Here is an 18,549-nt window from a genome sequence, read left to right on the forward strand (position 1 = left end):
GGCAGAACCTGCCTTGACCAATTTAGGGGGTGCTAAAGTACACACCACCTGAGCTGGCTTACAGCTGTCAAACACATTAATTAGAGCTAACACGTTCAAAAGTCTTTAAATCCTTCATTGGGCATCTCTGCAGACAGGTTTTGTATTGTTCTTATTCTGCTCTTCTAGAAACTGATGTAGTGTAGTCACTGCCCTACTAATGGTGGGATTAGTATACATCACCTCTCCACTAGTATAACTGCACCCCACGAGAGATCTGTGCAAATGCCACTAGGAATGTTTCTGAACAATTACTGTTACAGCAATGTGAAACTATGTACAAATAGGCCCTAGTCAGAGCTGTGTCTGTACTGCAGTTTCAGATATGACTGCAGCCAAGTGCCTGTCTGCCATAGTTAAATGTACTCTGAGAAGACATCACATAGGAGCTCCATCAACGTGGACCTACACTTGTGTAGGGAATGCTCACTGAAGTTTGTGCTGCTGTGCTTTCTCTGTGATTGTTTCATGGACTACCTAGATCAACGCCGGTACAGGCAGGCAACTGTAACTTCAGCGCCACTGTGACCAGAACTCTTACATGGTCTCTTCTACCATGTATGTTGTATTTGGACACAACATACTCAAAGGCATACCTACAAACAGTCACAGGCACAAGCAGAGTCTCCAGTGAACTCAAGGAGACAAATGCACATAAACAACTTTGCCCTCACTCCTCACTCGCACCTCCTCCATGACTATGAATAAATGCTGGGTCAGGACCACATGAAGGCTTGTCTTGTCTGAGTTTGTTTTTCTTTTCTTTTAAATCTTACTTTCCTAGAAAAAGAGAATCAATGAAGTAAACTTGTTGCCGTGACTACACTGCAACAGAGTGCTTAAATCAAACAAAAACTTAGATGAGATTAGGAAAAGAATAACAAAAACTAAATAAAGTTTTTTTTTTTTTTTTTTAAAAAAATGTAAGCAGGCATTTACACGTTTGAATCTTCTCATGGGGATTTGAGTTCTTTGGAAGATGAGCAACTTTTCTGCTCCTTCCTTTGCATTGCTTCATAGCAAATGCAGCATGCTTGTGGACAAGAGAAGCTGCCTGCTGTAACTACTTAGCACCAAGTTTTATTTGTTTGTCAGACTTCCAAACCTGAACTTTTCTACATGTGGAGTCAGGCATTCCCATTTCTATTTCTGCCTATTTTGTGTCGCTGTGTGAATGCAGCAATTCACCTAGTGACTCCAAACTCAGGTTCTTCACTGATGAAACAGAGAGAAAACATCTCTGTAAAGCAGAGTGGGGAAGTACTGCTCTTCAGGTGCTCACACTCCTCACTCATTTCCGTCGCATACTACAGATTTCTATAGCTCGATTTCTCTCAAGTTCAATAGCTCAGTCACTGAGCAAAACCAAGTAATTATGAGCCACAATGCACCACAAGCAGCAAAGGCAGAAATGTCAGAGCATGCAGTTTGCGCATAATTTTCATGCCTGATGCCTAAAATTGTTCATCTAAACTCTTTGGAAAATACTTACAAATAACTATTTTGTTCACAGCAGGAGCAAAAGATTTTGTTTGTCATACATCTTCCTTTTCTTCACCAAAGCTAATCTGCATCCAGACATGGCACAAAGCATTTTCACTCACTCTTCACACTCAAAAGGCACACATGCAAATAAATTCATTGTCAGCACACACTTAGAAAACTGCTCTGTACATGATCAGAAACTTTAAAGTTTTGCTGCAAAAGAAAAGGGTAAAAAGGCATTTTGAACATTGTGCTGTTTGCAAAAACTATTCCTTGCATCTGTTGTCTGTAGCACAGAGTTAGCCATAGCTGTGCATAAAATGAGGGGAACAGCTACAGTCCTGTAGCAACTGACACACACAGTAGTAGTGACAGCCTGGCACCAAGGGCCATCCAGTGTTAGACACAGACACACAGAGATGCACGGGCATGTGCACTCAGAGAATAGATTCTGGGTAAACAAGAAGGCTAATTTTTCTTTGTTTTGTGCCCTGAAAAAGACAGGAAGAGCTAAAATATCAAACCTGAGGTTCTGTGCATATCAGTTGGTAAGAGACATGCTGCTGAAACATTAGTTTGGCTTTATGGAAGCAGTCATCAGAAATTCAGTCGCTAACATTTCAGCCATATGGTAACGAGCATCTCATCCTCAGCAGATGAACAGATGTGCCAACAGCTGAAGGGGCAAAAAGCTGGGTTCCAACACACATTTCATTTTTCACTACCTGGAAAAGACTTAGGAGGAAGTTGGGGCCAATTATGGAAAATGAGTAGTGCAGGAAAGAGATCTTCTTAAGTTCCTGTCTGCCCTTTTAAGTACATCAAGCAAGCAGAAATTTCCCACACGTGCTTTGCACCCAGAAGCAATGCTGGCATTAGCCACAAACCACTGCATATAGGTTAAGGCTGCACTGACCCTCAAATAAAAAAGCCTAATCCATTGTAAATGTGCAGAAGACACTCAATTCTATTACCACCCACTGCTTGTTACTTTCATTCAGTTTGTAAGGAGTCTGCCTCTGAGGTATGGTCTCTAATCACAATTACAGCAAAACACTGATTAGGATGCACGTGGTAACATCATAGGAAACAAATATAAAATTGTCTTGACAAAGTAACTGAATGCATTTATTGGGGTGGTATGGCTTTTAATTAGCCTTAATTTCCAAAGAATTATTACTTGCTAAAAAAAAGAAAATCTTTATGGATCTTTAAGTTTTTGAGTGCAAGATTCTCCCTCTCGCTCCTACTAATACCTGAGAGAGTAGACCTAGCGTAACTCATCAGGGAATTTGCTGTATTTGACTGCAGGAATGCTCATTGTTCCAATATATTTGGGAGGGTTGTTGTAACTACGAAGATTGTATTGGTTCTTACTGAATGAATATGGAAATCAAGTCCCAATCTGGATTAACCTTCAGACTACCACAAATACGTTGTGCTTCTTGGAAGTAATCTGTGTGTTTGTACACATGTGCACATAAACACACACACAGAGGCTATATACATCTGTACAATTATATACCTCATTCTGATCAGATTTGTAGTTTCCTTCATGAAATACAGTAATGCAAACCAGGCCACTCATTTCTCTCTGTAACATGAATGTGACCCTATTAGCGTCAACCTTGAGAAGTCCAGGACACAGTGCAAATCCAGGTAAATGTGCTTGGTTAGGGATGTTACATCCACATTATTCTGGGCTGAGCCTCCATTCTTTCTCCTCCCTTCACTCCCTTAGTTTCCCGGTCCCCATGGCTAATGCTCATAGTCTGCATATGCCCCCACCATTTGCTTCCATCCTCACAGAAGAAACACCCTATGCTCTTGCTGGCAGGACGTCTGGTGTGGTACAATAGGAGGAGGTTCTAGATACTAGAAGTCGTAAGGCCAGCTCTGGGACAGCAACTCGGGAGTTCTTTCCAAAACAACTGACATCTGTCCAGATCCTTAATTGTACTGAGAGAAAAAGGGGTTTAAACTAAACCTACTGAATCACCGAGGGAGTTTCCCTGGAGGAGTCTCATCAAGCACAGGCATAGGCCCCCTCCTGCTTATTGTGGTGGCAAGAAAATAAGCAAGCAAGCACATTGTTCAAACCAAGATACAGTTTTGTGCATGCCCCACACCTTTTTGCACATTATAGACCCATTCAGCTGTGCAGTTTTATCTTCACTTTGAGCTGATGGCAGCCACTGCTGCATGAAAGCCCCAAAATGGCTTCAGCAGCTGGAACGCCTGTATCAAGACAAAGCAGGGGAAGAGATCTGCATGACCTACTAGAAACAGCTTGTGCTCCAGTGCCCAGACATGAAGATTCACATCATCTAAGAAAAAAAGATTCCCAAAAAACTGTTCCCTGGGTGTCTCAGCACCACCAGAGATGTTACCTTTGGTACCCCTTGCTGAGGATTCTTCTGTGCACTTTAACCTTTCTCTCAGGAGGCAAACACAACATTTTACAGAGGACAGAGACACTCTCCCCTCTGTGCTCTTGTTCTGCCTCATGAGCGCACAGGGATGATGGGTCCCAGTCTCCTGTTTATCAGCAGTCCTGGAAGCGGACACAGCTCCATGCAGTGCCCGTGGTCAACAGCCAAGTAAGACAGACAAGAATGTGCATGCCTGGGTGAATGCAGCTTTTTCTTCCATCTGGAGCTGTAAGCCTTGACGATAAGTGTGTGACTGGGTGTTTTCATCCATAAGGAGATCTTCAAGACGTTGTTACAGGGAGTAGCTGGCACATCCCATCTATCTATGTCACTATGGTATCTAGGCACAGTATAATTTCACATTATAGCTGATTATGGAAAACATTTCCCTAGAAGACTATTGGGCCTTTAGTAACACTAATGCCCTCTTTTGTGACATTCCCTGGGACTGTTACAAGAGCGGGGCTTGTCTGCTCTAAGAAATTTACCATTAAAATTATAGAGCCATTTCATACTGCATAACTCCCACTTGGGATGATTTTCCAAAAGAGGCACTTTTCTGATCTTATTTGTGTTACTCAACTGGGGAAAGGCATTATTATTTGGAATAATAATAGAGATCATGCTGTTACACCTACAGTACTTTAACTACACTGATAACTGTTGTAACTTTTTTTCAAGCGAACAGACCTTCTTTCTCAGTCTCTTGTCATTCTCCATTTGGCCAGTACTGTGCCACAGGAGAAATTCTTCTGGAAATACCAAAGAAACCTGCAATGACAGTCTGTAATCTGAGCTTCTGTGAGACCCAGGCGTTTTGAGATTGGATTTGTCTTCTCCTGGAATAGACAGGAAAAATCTTCCCCAGCTGATTTCTGCTAATACCTTGATCTGTGGCCCATTAATGAGGAACTTATTACAAAACCTACATCTTGGTATTTCAAGTTGTTTTGCTTTGGTTGGATGTACTGTTCATGAAAAGATCTAAGTGCCAGAATCAGGCTTTCAACATGCATATTTGCAATGAGAAATTCAAAATTCCCTTTCCATTGATGTTCTTGAAGCCATCTTCAGACTTGCTGCTGCAGTTGCTACCACTAAATGCCACTAAATCAGTAAATCCATTTATTGAAATAGTCATACAGAGCTGCAGCAATGACACACAAACTCAATCCAATTCAAAGCTCTTCTAAGCAGAAGGAAATAAAGATTCAGCTCTGTTCTCCGTGAAACTTGAGTAAAAAAAGGGTGGAAGCTTAAGAATGTATGTGGTAAAGAAAAGGCCATTCAGGAGACAATACAAATGAACCCTAGCAATAACTCAACAGGGACAAGAAGGTGAATGGTGTCCCAAGCACTCCTTTAGCAAAGCACTGAAAATACCTCTGGGATTGTCCAAGGCCCCTTGATTCAAGATAAGTCTTTCCATCAGCTCTCTGAAATGCTCAGCAGTAACATCTGGAACCCCCATCAAATTATAAGATGAAATGCAGGAGGGTCAAAGAGAGAGTTTCCCAGCTCTCATGAGAACAAGCTGGAGTGTGGGATAATTAGCAGCTTCTGACTGCTGCTAACCACCTCTCACTCATTAGCATTTTCCCCCGGCCTCCCCACCTGCATGTGCAGTCCCCTTTGCCTCCAGAGTACCAAGGGCCCCTCCATGCGTGTTTCTTTAAACCTGCCTGTAACAGTCGTTGCCCTGACACATCCTAGAAGTTTATAGCGGTCTCTTTCCTCCTCTCACCATTAACTGGAGGCAATGCCTTTTGGGACATACTTGCACTGCTTGGGAGGGGGGATGAGGGGAACAGATGGGGGGGTTGGGGGGTGGGTGTGGGTCAGGAGCTCCAGGGATACTGGTGCATCTCCAGACAGGTGACACCAGGCGAAGAGGGTCCCCCGTGGAGAGTCGGCCAAGTCACAAAAATCACACCAATATGGCTACATGCCGTGCTCACTTTATTAAACAAACAGGTCATATTTATAACTTAAACCGACCGCTCACATGGCTCTACACACAGGTGATTGGATAAAGGTCTCTGGCCACATGGGCATCCATGTCGCTGACCGGTGAGCATGCCGCAGGCGCCTGATCAGAGTATGCCAATGAGAGTGTGCTGATTCCGCGGTTCCCAGGACTTGCTCTGCACCTGGCTTATTGTTTGTGCATAGCTTGTTTTCTTTCTCACACTGATTGTCCCAAGGACAATTTAAAGTTGCTCTGCAGCTTCAACTAACAGGCCTGGGTTGTCCAACCCGAACAATGGTAACATATGTCCTCGGTCCTTTAAAAATCCCTCTACCCCCTGCTGCTAAGGACTTCCATCAAGGGGGAGCTTCTACGTGACAACTGAGAGTGACCTGCTGGAGAATCCCCTTGGGGGGTCCCGCTGTCCCAGGAGTGCTCTGTGGGGGGTTCTTCTGCTTCCAAGATGTCCCTAATGTCACTAGGGTGTCCCTGGGAGGCTCCTAATGTCCCCGGGAGTGTCCCTGGTATCCCAGTGATGTCTCCTAGTGTTCTCAGGTGTCCCTATAGGCATTCGGGTCTCCCAGTGTGTCCTGCAAGGGTCCTGGTGTCCCAGGGGGAGTTCCTAATGCCCCTAAAGTTTCCCTGGATGCAGGTCGTGTGTTTCCAGGGGGGTCCTAAATGTTCCAGTGCTGTCACTGGGGTGGTCCTGGCATCTCCAGGCCATACTAGATGTCCCAGTGGTGTGTCTCAATGGGTCCTTGTGTATCACAATGTGTCCCTGGGGGGAGTGGGGGTGGTGGGTGTCATTAAGTCACAGCAGTGTCCCTGGAGGGGTCCTGATGTCCCCAGTCCATTCTGGATGTCCCAGTGGTGTCTGTCAGTGCGTGCATGTGACCTAATGTGTCCTTCTGGGGGTCCTTAATGTTCTAGTGGTGTCCCCAGGGGAGTCCCTGATGTCCTAATGGTGTCCCTGGGGGGGATCCTGGTGTCCCAGTGTGCCCCTGGGGCGTTCTGGGGTGTCCCTGGGGGTGGTCCTGGTGTCCCCAGGGAGGTGAGTGGGTAGTCCGTTATGTCCTGGGGCGGGGTTCCTGGGAAATTCCTAGTGTCACAGGGGTGTCCCTGGAGGGGTCCTGATGTCCTAAAGGCTATTCTAATGATGTCCCAGTGGTGTCTCCCAGTATGTCCTTGTGTCGCAAGGTATCCCTGTGGGGGTCCTTAATGTCCTCGTGGTGTCACTGGGGTGGTCCTGGTGTCCCTGGTGCCCCAGTGGTGTCCCCAGGAACGTCCTTGTGTCCCTAGTATGTCCCTTGTGTGTTTCTGGTCCTGTGGGGGTCCTGGTGTCCCGGGAGGAGTCCTTAATGCCCCTGCATTGTCTTGGGGTAGGGCTTGTGTTAAAGGGGGGTCCTTAATGTCCCAGTGCTGTCCCTGGAGGGGTCCTGGTGTCCCCGGGTAAGGTGAGGGAGTGGTCCCTGACATCCCAGGGAGCGTCCCTGGGAAATCCCTAATGTCACAGTGGTGTCTTTGGATGGCTCCAGATATTACCACACCATTCTATATATCCCCCTAGTGTCTCCCAGTGTGTTCTTGTGTCCCAGTGTGTCCCCGTGGGTGTCTTTAATGTCCCAGTGACATCCCTTTGGGAGTCCTGGTGTCCCCCCGGAAGTCCCTAACATTATAATATTGTCCCTGCCTGTGTCCTGGTGTCCCCAGTGTGTCCCTGGAGAGTTCCTGTTTCCCTAGGGATGTCCTCAGTGACCACAACCTCTCCTGCCTGATCTCTGCCTGCCCTCACCCTCGCTGCACTCTGCGACTGAGACCTGCAGCCGCTGAAAAGCTCACCCACACCCAGCCCCATGGCCAGGGCCGAGAAAGGTGAAGCGCTGCTGCTCCTCCTGCGGAGGATCCACAGCGGGCCTCTCTCAGGGAAGTCCCTCAGCAGCTCTCCTGCTCTTGCTTCGTGGTCAACCAGGAGCAAAAGCATGCCCAGATCTAGTCTGAGAAAGCATTTGGCACGTGATAGAGTTTCGCTCTTCCCTGGGGTCAGCCTTTGTGTCGTTTTCCTGGGCAGGGGGTCCTGGTCACAGGACTCGGGACCTTTGCTACGGTCCAAGAGCGATTCCAAGGTGAAGAAGAGGTGTACGTGGTTCGAAGACCCAGTCTTCCAGCTGGACATTGCTGAGATATCTCTGTGGGAGCTTGTGTTCCCCACAGAGGTTATCCCTGGTGAGAAGGCAACAGCCACCCTTCTCTTCCCCCTGCCCTGTTTGGGACTGGGATGCATGCTCGCTGCACTTCAGAAAGGGTGCAGAGAAATGAGGATTTCAGTATTTCTCTGGAGAGAATTCCCTCCAAAGTTAGGCAGACAGCTTGAGCTCTTCCCAAACTAACCACTCCCCAAGAGCCTTTTCCATAAACGACCTTTTCTCTGGCATTCTGTTTCGAATTTTACATGGAAATTCAGCCCGCTCTGCCAGTAATGATGTTCCTCCTCCTTGCAGACGATGTCAAGATCAAGCCTGTTGGGGCTCTTGCTGTATTGAATGATTATACTGAACTTTGAAGCAAGTGGAAAAATACTGAAGAAATAAGACGAGGTCACGACCAGAACAGTGGAATGAAGAGGGAGGAACAAACTGCAGGTGCTTCACAAAACCAGGGCCAGCAGGACGCGATAAGAGGAGCTGGGAAACGGCAGAAAAGAGCCTACGTGCCAGAAAGAGTAGAAACAGAAATCTTGCCAATAAACAATTGTTAACCAATCATATTATTATACGCTTGTAAGATAGCCAATCATATTATCACACGCTTACCGAATGCCTTATAAAAGTTACTTGGTTTGTATAATAAACGGATCAGATCTTGAACTCCATGAGTATTTGAATCTGACTCCCGCTCGCCCGAAATGCTCGCAGCATCTGGTGACCCCGACGTGTGGATCGGTCGAAAAGTCAGGAGGATTCGTTAAGGATCGTGTTACAAGCTGCGGAGCCGGCAAGGATCCTGCTGCCAGCGGAGAGAGAGCTGGGCGCCCGAAGAAAGGCGGAACGTGCACGGCTGACCGGTGAGTCAGGAAATTTAAGCAGGATGGGAATCACTGCATCAGTGGTGGAAAAAGCAATCGTAGACAGTTTGATGAAACTGGCAGAGAAAACTGAAACGCCAGTCTCACGGCAGGCAGTAATTGATCTGCTATGTTGGAGTCGCCGCCGTGGTTACCTTGCTTCTACGCAAGATGTATACAATAATGAAACATGGAAGAAAGTGGGAGAGGACTTGTGGGAATCTGTGCAAGTCGGGACTAAGGGGGTAAAGACTTTGGCTCGCACGACAGTTTTGAGGAGACGCCTGCCCATCTTCCTCTAACAAAAGGGGCTATATTAAAAAAAAAAAAAAAAAAAAAAAAAAAAAAAAAAAAACAAAAAAAAAAAAAAAATAAAAAAAAACAAAAAAAAAAAAAAAAAAAAAAAAAAAGAAAGAATGAGAAAAGGATGAGAGATATTCCAATGCTATCTAGAGGGAGGGAGTGCTAAGTTTCATTGCTGGAGAAGATCGGATGGTCACAAGAACATGAATCACCTACAAACCTGCAAGACCACCACATTCCAGGAAACGGACTGATAAGCTAATTAACATACGAAGCGGGGTTTAGGTAACGAATATGTATAGGCGTTAATTGAATATTCATTTGTTTCATTGTATAAATGTGGGATGGTTCGTCACTTCGGGTATGCACACTTGTGGAGGAGCGATCCCCCGTGCATCTGCGCGCAATAAACATACCTACTTTATAACTTTCGAGTTATAGAGTCAAATTCCGCACGTCAGTTTTGGCGAGCCAAGCAGGAGGATTTCTGCTCGGCTGAGGGACCAGCTACGGAGCGGACGCTCCTAGGCGCGCCCCGGGAGATTTCCTCGGAGGAGCCTCCTCTTCTCAGCTGTTCACCCGGGAGCAGAAGAGAACCCCTGGATCCGCGGATAAAATGGTATGTTTAGTGACGGGGCGGCTGGTGAGACGCACGGAGACGTCCGGCGCGCAGCGCAGACCCCAGGATGAAAAAAAAAAAAAAAAAAAAAAAAAAAAGGGGAAGCTAAAAACTTCCTTTAGGTTGGCTTAACAATTGGGGAATTCCTAGAATGTAACAACTGAAATAGCGCTCTGTGTCTTGTTTGTTCTATGTGTTGTCTTGTTACATGTTCAAAACTTGGAGTTATGAAATGTATGTTGAAAAATAATAATATTCTGGTAATTCGTGGCAAATAGCGGAAAACTTAACACTCTGCTTAAGACCAGGAAAAATGTGTTTTTTGTTTGTTGTTTGTTTTTTGGCAATTGTTCATTGAAATGTATACTTTGTGAACTGTCAGTGTTCCTAAAAGTTGTACATAAGTGCACGGTACCGTATAACATACTGCTTGTGTGACTGAGGGCTGCCCGGAGAGTGTGAATGGTGTGATTGAGATGCGCATTTTGATTTTCAATGTATAGCTTAATTATTTTGACTGAGTGTGAGTGCAAGAGTGCTTGAGACAGGCGTTTGAGTGCAATATGAGCAAGGAGCTCTATCCGTGTTTCCAACCTTGGGTGGCTAAGGCGACCGGGAGAAAAAGTAATTAAAATTGTAAAATGGGAAATGGAAGGAGTAAGCCCTGTGAAAAATCGCCCTTGGGTTGTATATTAAAACATTGGAGTGATATCGTAGGACATGGTGGTACCAAAAATAGAAGGAAATGGATTAAATATTGTAATCAGTGGTGGCCTTTGTATAAATTGGGGAGTGATGCGAAATGGCCTCAGGAGGGAGGAACGTTAGATTATAACACTCTCCTGCAATTAATGTTGTTTCTGAGGAGAGGGGGAAAATGGGACGAAGTATCCACCGACAGCTGGAGGAGTTAAGAGATCGTATACATCAAGTTAAAGAAGGTTCTTCAGGTATAGATGCGTGGTTTGCTTCTTTGGGCATTGGAGGGCGGTTGAGGGATTTACTGAAACAAGGTCTGTCTATATTGTTGTTTGTTATTCTTTTGTTACTTTTAGTGCCTTGCCTTTTACAATGTTTTCAGAGCTGTGTGGAACGCAGTATTAATGCTGTATTTAAAAAGAAAGGGGGAGGTGTTGGGGCTCTTGCTGTGTTGATATTGTTGTTTGTTATTCTTTTGTTACTTTTAGTGCCTTGCCTTTTACAATGTTTTCAGAGCTGTGTGGAATGCAGTATTAATGCTGTATTTAAAAAGAAAGGGGGAGGTGTTGGGGCTCTTGCTGTATTGAATGATTATACTGAACTTTGAAGCAAGTGGAAAAATACTGAAGAAATAAGACGAGGTCACGACCAGAACAGTGGAATGAAGAGGGAGGAACAAACTGCAGGTGCTTCACAAAACCAGGGCCAGCAGGACGCGATAAGAGGAGCTGGGAAACGGCAGAAAAGAGCCTACGTGCCAGAAAGAGTAGAAACAGAAATCTTGCCAATAAACAATTGTTAACCAATCATATTATTATACGCTTGTAAGATAGCCAATCATATTATCACACGCTTACCGAATGCCTTATAAAAGTTACTTGGTTTGTATAATAAACGGATCAGATCTTGAACTCCATGAGTATTTGAATCTGACTCCCGCTCACCCGAAATGCCCGCAGCACAAGCCGCTGAACTACAGATGGCTATCGCGAACCACTTCCTTCCCACAGCATGTGGTGCAGAGCTGTGTGCAAGAGACCATACTCTTGTACTCTTTCCAGCTGAGAAACAGGCAGCGCCTCGCCTTCGCCTTCAAGGACATTGGCGTTCTGTCCTTCACCGATGATGTTCTGTGCATACGGTTCTATCGCGACTGTGTCACAGGGCTGGAGAGCAAGGCCAGCTGGATTGCGCCGCTCAACACTGTGAGTTGCTCAGGCTTTGAGGGTGATGCAGTGACTTTGGGAAGCCTCTTGAAGGGTGAGCAACCCGATGGCTGTTGGCCAGCCTGCACGTGGCAGGCCAGTCCGACACCTTTCCACGTGCTCACCTGCGCTGACTTCTCCATTGGAAAAGAAGTTTTATTCTGAGCTTCTGAGTTCTTGCCCTACAGAAAGGCTGGCAGTGTTACTGCGCAGTCTCAGTGTTTGCTGTGCAGCTTCTCCAGAGCAGAGCAAGGGCTCATGTTCACGGAGGAAGATTTGGAGGAGGGGTTTGGAGAAGTGGCTTCCTTTTGGAGCAGGAGGCAGGTTTGCTTCCTTTGGGAGCCAAGAGCAAAGTGCCTTGGAAACCTTCTAGCAGCTCTGTGTCACTTTACAGAGGCTGTGGATGCCTGGTGCAGCTGCCTCCGGTGGAGAGACCAGCACTCGGGGGATGCAGGCTGCTCCTGCCCACACCTTCCCCAGGTGAGTGCGTTTCCTCTGCAGCCCTCGACTGACCGAGCGGGCAGATTCCCAGCTCCTCAGGAGTGCGCCTTCCGGGGCTCGGCGTTGCACGTTGAGTCTGGGAGGGGGCCTGACCTGAAGGGGCTGGTTTCTGGTTAACTTACGATGAGTTGGGGTTACACGTGTGTTCTCCTGGAGTGGCCGGGCAGCGTCATTGCATTTCTCATGCCCAGCCTGCCTGCCACTCCCATCAGAGAGAGCCATCTGCACACAGGGAGGACTTTAAGCTACATCATCTGTGTTGGGGGGAGATTGCTAATTAAACCCATGCGTGGCTGCATGGCCACGAGGAAAAGGGGTGCCATGCCTCACACGAGAGTCGTGAGGATTAGTGCTGGGAAGCTGCAGAGGGTAGGGGTCACCCTTCAAGCCTGTGTCATCATTTCCTGCCCAGGTTTCGCTTTACGGTGGTCAGCAGAGCAGTGGCCAAGGCTTTGTCCGCCTGGGCCAAGAAGGCTGCAGCAAAGTCCAGGCTCAGACAAGGTATGGGAACAGGTCTCCGCTGCCCAGCTGAGGCCCTGCCCCGCGCTGGGTGACCACAGCTCCGTCAAAAGGCGCTCTCCAGGGGGCTGCTCTGCTGAGTTTCCTCCTTTGCCAGGTGCAGAGGCGCATTGTGGCAAGCTGCTGCAGAGACGGAGGAAGCTTTCCCTTGCTGCACTGCCAAGTCAGGGGCCAGGCACAAGACCGAAAGACTTGGGCAAGAAGACTTCTGAGAGGTGAGACCCTGGTGGGAAGGGATGAAAGGGATCCTGCACCCATGGAGGAGAGACATCCCCTCCGGACACTCCAGCTGCAGGGACGCGGCAAGGTCCCTGACACGTGCCGCATGGTTCCTATGTGCTTGTTTCCCCTGTTGTGGGCCCCTCACTGGGGAAGGTGGTGGATGCTGAGTGCACCCCACGTCCCTGTGGTTCCCTTACGCAAGAGCTGAGGTGCAGTCCTCCCCCATCCATCTGAGGGGGCTCAGGGAAGGCTCCCCGCTGCCAGCAGAAATGGCCCCACCTCCCGCGCTGCTTCTGCCAGCCTGGGGAGCTTTGGTACCAGGCGAAGGTGGGAGAGCAAACTGCCCCGTGCTCATTCCGACTGCTCCTGGTGCCTCTTTGCAGTGTTCTCCCCCCGTGTCCAGGCAGCTCCCCCAGGATGAAGGAGGCAGGCAAGGCAGGCAGGCAGGAGCCTGCTTCTCCAGCCAAGCCCACCTCTACGCTCCCATCCTCAGACGACTGCCAGAGAGCGCTGCAGGTACGTGCCTTGCTGTAGCTACCGTGCTGCTGGGGACTCGGCAAAAGCCTCTTTGTGCAGAGAGCCAGCCTGAAAGGACTCCTTGACATGCACTGCTTGTCAGCTGTCTGTCACCTCCTTCAGATCTTCTTCATGAAAAGGAAGGTGTTGCACACCCTCCCCACATGCCGTTGCCCCCTGGGTTGTCACAAAACTCTTTCTCCTGGCACAGGGGCTATGGGAGATGCCTAAGTCCTTAATCGGCTGTTCACAGGGGAGGTCTTTGGTCACAGCTGTGTTTGCCAGGAGCCTAGAATGACCCCACAGCCCTCGTTCTGATAGGGGCAAAGCCCTGCCAACTGACCAGCTGAGGCAAGGGGTGGCAACACGGGTCAGACTCAAAGGACACCCGTTCCAGGAGCTGAGGCTAATCGTGCCTTCTGCTGCCTTGCCATCCCCTCCAGGAGGTCTGGCAGCTGCCTGCAGAGTGGGAGCAAGTGAGGCCCAAGTGGCAAGTGCATCTTGAGCAAGCAAAGGCAGAGTGGGCGGCGTGGGGAGCCTGGTCTGCGGGGAAGGACCGACAGCCGCCCCAGGTACGGGCAGCGATTGACACTGCTGAGAGCAGCAGCGATGCTTTCCTTCGGGGCACCCAGGGCGGCAGGTCTCCAGAGCAGGGGAGCAGGACAGACACCCAGCTGCAGGGCAGGGGTTTGCCTGCTCATGCTCGTAAGGGAGAGACTGGCAGCAGCATGCAAGCGGCAAAAGCAGCCGTGATGATGGGCACGTGGTGCTGGGTCTCCTGGCTGCCAGGTCCTGCTGCAGGCTCCTTTCAAGACGTCCTCTGGGAAACTTCACCGGTGGTTGCCATCTGCTTTGCTGAGAGTGTCTCCTCCTTGGCAGGCACTCAGCACTGGAGGCACATGGACTCCCCACCCTCCAGCCCAGCCCAGGAGAGAGGCAGTCAAGGAGAGGTGGAGAAAGGCTCCAACCCCTCTCCCAGCAGAGCAGAAGACAACAGCAACCCCGCTGCAGAGACTCCAGCCCGAGTAAGTGTGTGCTGGCTCTCGCCACAGCCTGGGGCAGCCACATAGCTGTGAGCCCACAGACATGTCCACATCCCACGTTCCTGCATCCTGGGGTTGCATAGGACACCCTCTGGTGTCTCCTAACACGGGCATGACCTGGGTTACCCCACAGTTCACGGCCCAAACAAAGCTCATGACCGGCTGCAAGGGCGGGTACCCATGTGTCTTGGTGGGCACAGGGGCTGGACGAGGGGAGAGGCAGGTGGGGTCTGCAGCAGAGGCTGAGGAGACAATGTTTCCCTGTTGTTGCAGCCACCTTTCCCCACGAGCGGGCCAGGTCCTCAGAAGGCTGGAGCCGTACCTTGAGCGCAAGGAAATATTCAAGTACGTCGCTGAGAACAGGAGGCGGCTTCAAGAGCAGCAGAAGCAGCTCCCCTGGTAACAGTCTCCAAAGAGACCCCTCCACTGAGGCCAGCCCTGGGGGAAATGGGGGATTTCCCTGACGGCCCTCGTGAGACAGAAGCAGGTTCAGGAGGCTGGCCTTGGAGTGGACCTCCCTGACACCCAAGGGCCTGCCTGGACACCCAGAACTGGCTTTCCGTGTGGGATGTAAAAGGCCCGGTGGAAGGCAGAGGGTCCCTCTGATGGCAGGCTCTCCCCGTTCCAAACCAGGGAGCATGTCCTTCCCGGGCAGAGTCCTGCCCCAAGACACCTATCCCCGAGCAGGGACACCAGCAGGGGACACTCCAGGTCTCGGCCCCAGGGGACTCAGCCCCAGGCTGGGCAGTTGCGCCTGGGCCCCTCTCATGGCCTTGGGCACCAGGCGCCTCTCCTACTTCACAGGCACCTTGCGGCTTCATTGCAAGCACACCCCATCCCAGGTGGCCTGAGCTAAGCCTGCAGGAGTTCTCTGCCTTCCCCCTGTCCATACGGTCACACACTTCTCTTTCTTCCTCCCTAGCACCAGATGCCGGTACCGCAGCAGAGGGGAAGGTGCCGGGAGCAGTGGCTGGAGCAGTGGCTGTTAGCCAAGGGGCCGGGAGGCTTCTCAGCTGCCAAGGTCCTCCTATAAATACAAAACCAGGAGCCCTGGGGCGGTTCCCAGATGGACTGACGGGCCTGTGCCCGGTGATGGATTGCTCTACAGGCATTATACACACCCCATGTGTGATCTCACATCTGCTGGTAGGGGCAGGAGGGAATAAAGTGCACACACGCTCCACAGCGTGAACATTCTGGCACTTCCCAACACACAGGCAGCACGACAGGGGAGGCTCTCACCCTCTTCCCAGGAAAGCAGCAGAGCTGGTGCCTCCCTCACGTGCCTGCATGCTTGTGCATGCAGCGTGGGGAACCATCAGCAGGGCCACAAGTCTGTGTGTTTACAGGGCTGTGACTGCACTGGCGCCACAGCGGTGCGGTGGGTGGCTGGCACAGCGGGAGGGCTGTGGTGGGGGGACGTGGGCTCTGCAGGAAGGCAAGGAGGTGGGCTTGCCTCCTGCTTGCGCTGGGACAGGAGCCAGCTAATGGATCAGGATCAGCAGGTAGACCAAGGTGGGTGCCGTGTTATCAGGTATCTGCTGAAGGTGCCTGCATCTGCAATGGCACCTGCATCTTCAATGGCATCTCCATCATCAATTGCATCCTGAAATTGCATGTCTCCAACCGTCCCCCATTGGCGGGCTGGGGACAGCATGTGCATGACAGCTGGGGATGTCCTGGAGGGTGGCACTTCCCTGGGCCCCAGGAGGGTCCCCTGGTGCTGCACTGCCCCATGGCCATGTGCCCTGGGGCTGAGGGCTTGGCCATAAGCCTTGTGCAGGGGGATGGCGTGTTCTGGGGACTGTGCCTGGCACAGTGGGATTTTGCCTCTCATGCTGCAATACCAGGTTAGAGCTGCCCACTGCTGTCATGACTTCTCCCAGCCTTGGCTCACCCCATCACCCCAAACCTCCGCCAGGCCCGTGGGTGCACGCATCTTGCTTGCAGGTTGGGGCAAGGGTGTTTGTTACTTCCATGGCACTTCACACAATTTTTGGCATCAGCCAAGCAAGAGCTGTTTACCATATTAAGTATGTCTAATGAGGGCAGACGTGGTATGCACAGGTTTCTCTTTTTTTTCTTTCCGTTTCCATTTCTCGCCACCCTCCCCACCCTCCCCAGCATCTTCAGATAAGAATATTACCATTCAAATAATCAAACCACTCTGGCCAGGCATCTTATGGACAAGATGCCTTTGTAAAAGGAGCCTCTTGGGGCACAGGAACTCTTCAGCCACGTTCCCCCAACCCAGCCCGCTGACTGCGGCGTTTGGGGAAGCGTAACAGAATGCCATGTGCCCAAGCACAGGAGCTGTAGCTGAAGCATGTGAGTGAGGAACGGGAGGCAGAGGCAGACCCTGCTTGACATCCAGCTGCTGGGATCCTTCATTCCCAGGGTGGCATTGGGTGCTGCCAGCTCCTGTGGCCGGGCCCTGCAGCCAGCTCAGCCGGGAGGGAACTTTGCACCTACGCCTGTCAGATGCCAGCTGGAGGAACAGCGCTAAAGGAGACTTGGACCCAAGCTGACTTTGTCCTGGGCAGCGAGGTTGTGGTAAGACAAGGAGATCCAGCACTGCACTGGTAGCTGGTGCCAGGGAAATGGTGCTGGAGCCCCAGTGGTCCTGCTGTGGCAGGGGAAAAACTGGCTGCTCCCAGCAGGGCAAGGTCAAGGTGAGATGCCCTGAGCAGGGCAGGGACAAAAGTCAATGCCCCCCCCATGGGGCAGAAGCAAAGCTCGCCACCCATATTTGAGCAGTGGCATAGAGAGCCCCCTGAGCAGGGCAGGAGTCAATCCAGGTCCCCTGTGTGGACAAGGGGCAAAAGCTGCCTCCCCAGGGCTGGGAGGGGAAACAGCAGCCATCCCCAGAGGCACGTGATGAACAAAAGCCACCCAAGCGAGGCCGTGGCCAAACTGGAGGCCCCAAGCAGAGGGTGTATCTTGGGGGGGCAGATGAAATTCATCAGCAGTGAACCTGTCGGAGCCCAGGTGCTTTGCTACACGAGTGTCATGGGCTTGACATCCTGAAGAGTGGGCCAGCGAAAGCCAGCTGGGCTGAGCTGCCCTTTGGAATAACTGGGCTCCCTCTCCGGCTCCTTGCTTGGCTACCTCTTGCCAAGCATTTATCATTGATCCTCTTCTTGCATCCTCACTCAAGGGTAAGTTGGATTTGACTTTTGGGAGAGATCCTAGAGGAGGTAGATCGGGCATAAAAGTGTAGGTTGGTCTCTATCTCCCTAGCTGTAGGCTGAGCTCTTCCACATTTATACGCTGGCCAGAAGGTCACTATGGGTAGAGTTGTGTTTGCTAATTTTTATTTCTTTGCCGTAGCCTAGGCTAGGTAAGCTGGGAGGTGGCAGTCCGAGGTGTTGAGCTCACCCTAGACTGAGCAGAAGCCCACCTTAGATGGTGGGGGAGGAAGGGAGACTGAAAAAGGAGCCTGTGCTCACAAGTGCACAAACTTGTGTGCTGGCCCCATCCCTTCCCCTTGGACAGGAAATTCACCTCCCTCTCAAAATATAGCTTGGGGTGGGAATGGTGGGGACTGGAGACCATTGGGATAGGAAACCATCATGGGGCTGAGAAACCATCGCTGTGATGGGAAACCATGGAGGGGATGGGAAATCAGCATGGAGGACAAGGAATCATCAGCAGGATGGGGAATCATTGGGGTGGGAAGTTGGTATGGCATGAAAAGTCACAGGCTGCTGCGTGCTGCACATCCCTGCCCAACTGTCGTGATCCATCAGGCTTGCCACCTGCTACCCAGAGCAGGGAATCCAATTCACCGGTTACGGAACCGGGTGGTGCAAACCAACACTGGGACTCACCCTGTGATGAACATGATTGCTTTCATAAACACCATCAATCAATACCCACCAGCAAACCACTACCCCTATTAAACAGAATGGAGTCAGCGATCATACATTGATCACC

The 18,549-nt window shown here is 50.3% G+C and overlaps 1 protein-coding gene across 1 annotated transcript; it reads left to right on the plus strand.

The window, feature by feature from the left end:
- Nucleotides 1–9,905: 9,905 nt before the first annotated feature.
- LOC121088021 (coiled-coil domain-containing protein 81-like) lies at nt 9,906–17,377 on the plus strand. Its single transcript, XM_040593614.1, has 10 exons — nt 9,906–9,932; nt 11,567–11,812; nt 12,207–12,292; nt 12,726–12,814; nt 12,930–13,047; nt 13,438–13,570; nt 14,014–14,142; nt 14,450–14,595; nt 14,887–15,012; nt 15,536–17,377. Exons 1-10 carry the CDS (start codon nt 9,906–9,908, stop codon nt 15,600–15,602), a joined length of 1,167 nt encoding a protein of 388 aa, XP_040449548.1. The 3' UTR covers nt 15,603–17,377.
- The last annotated feature ends 1,172 nt before the right edge of the window (nt 17,378–18,549 follow it).

The sequence above is a fragment of the Falco naumanni genome, chromosome 4, assembly GCF_017639655.2.
Source record: "Falco naumanni isolate bFalNau1 chromosome 4, bFalNau1.pat, whole genome shotgun sequence".
NCBI lineage: Eukaryota > Metazoa > Chordata > Aves > Falconiformes > Falconidae > Falco > Falco naumanni.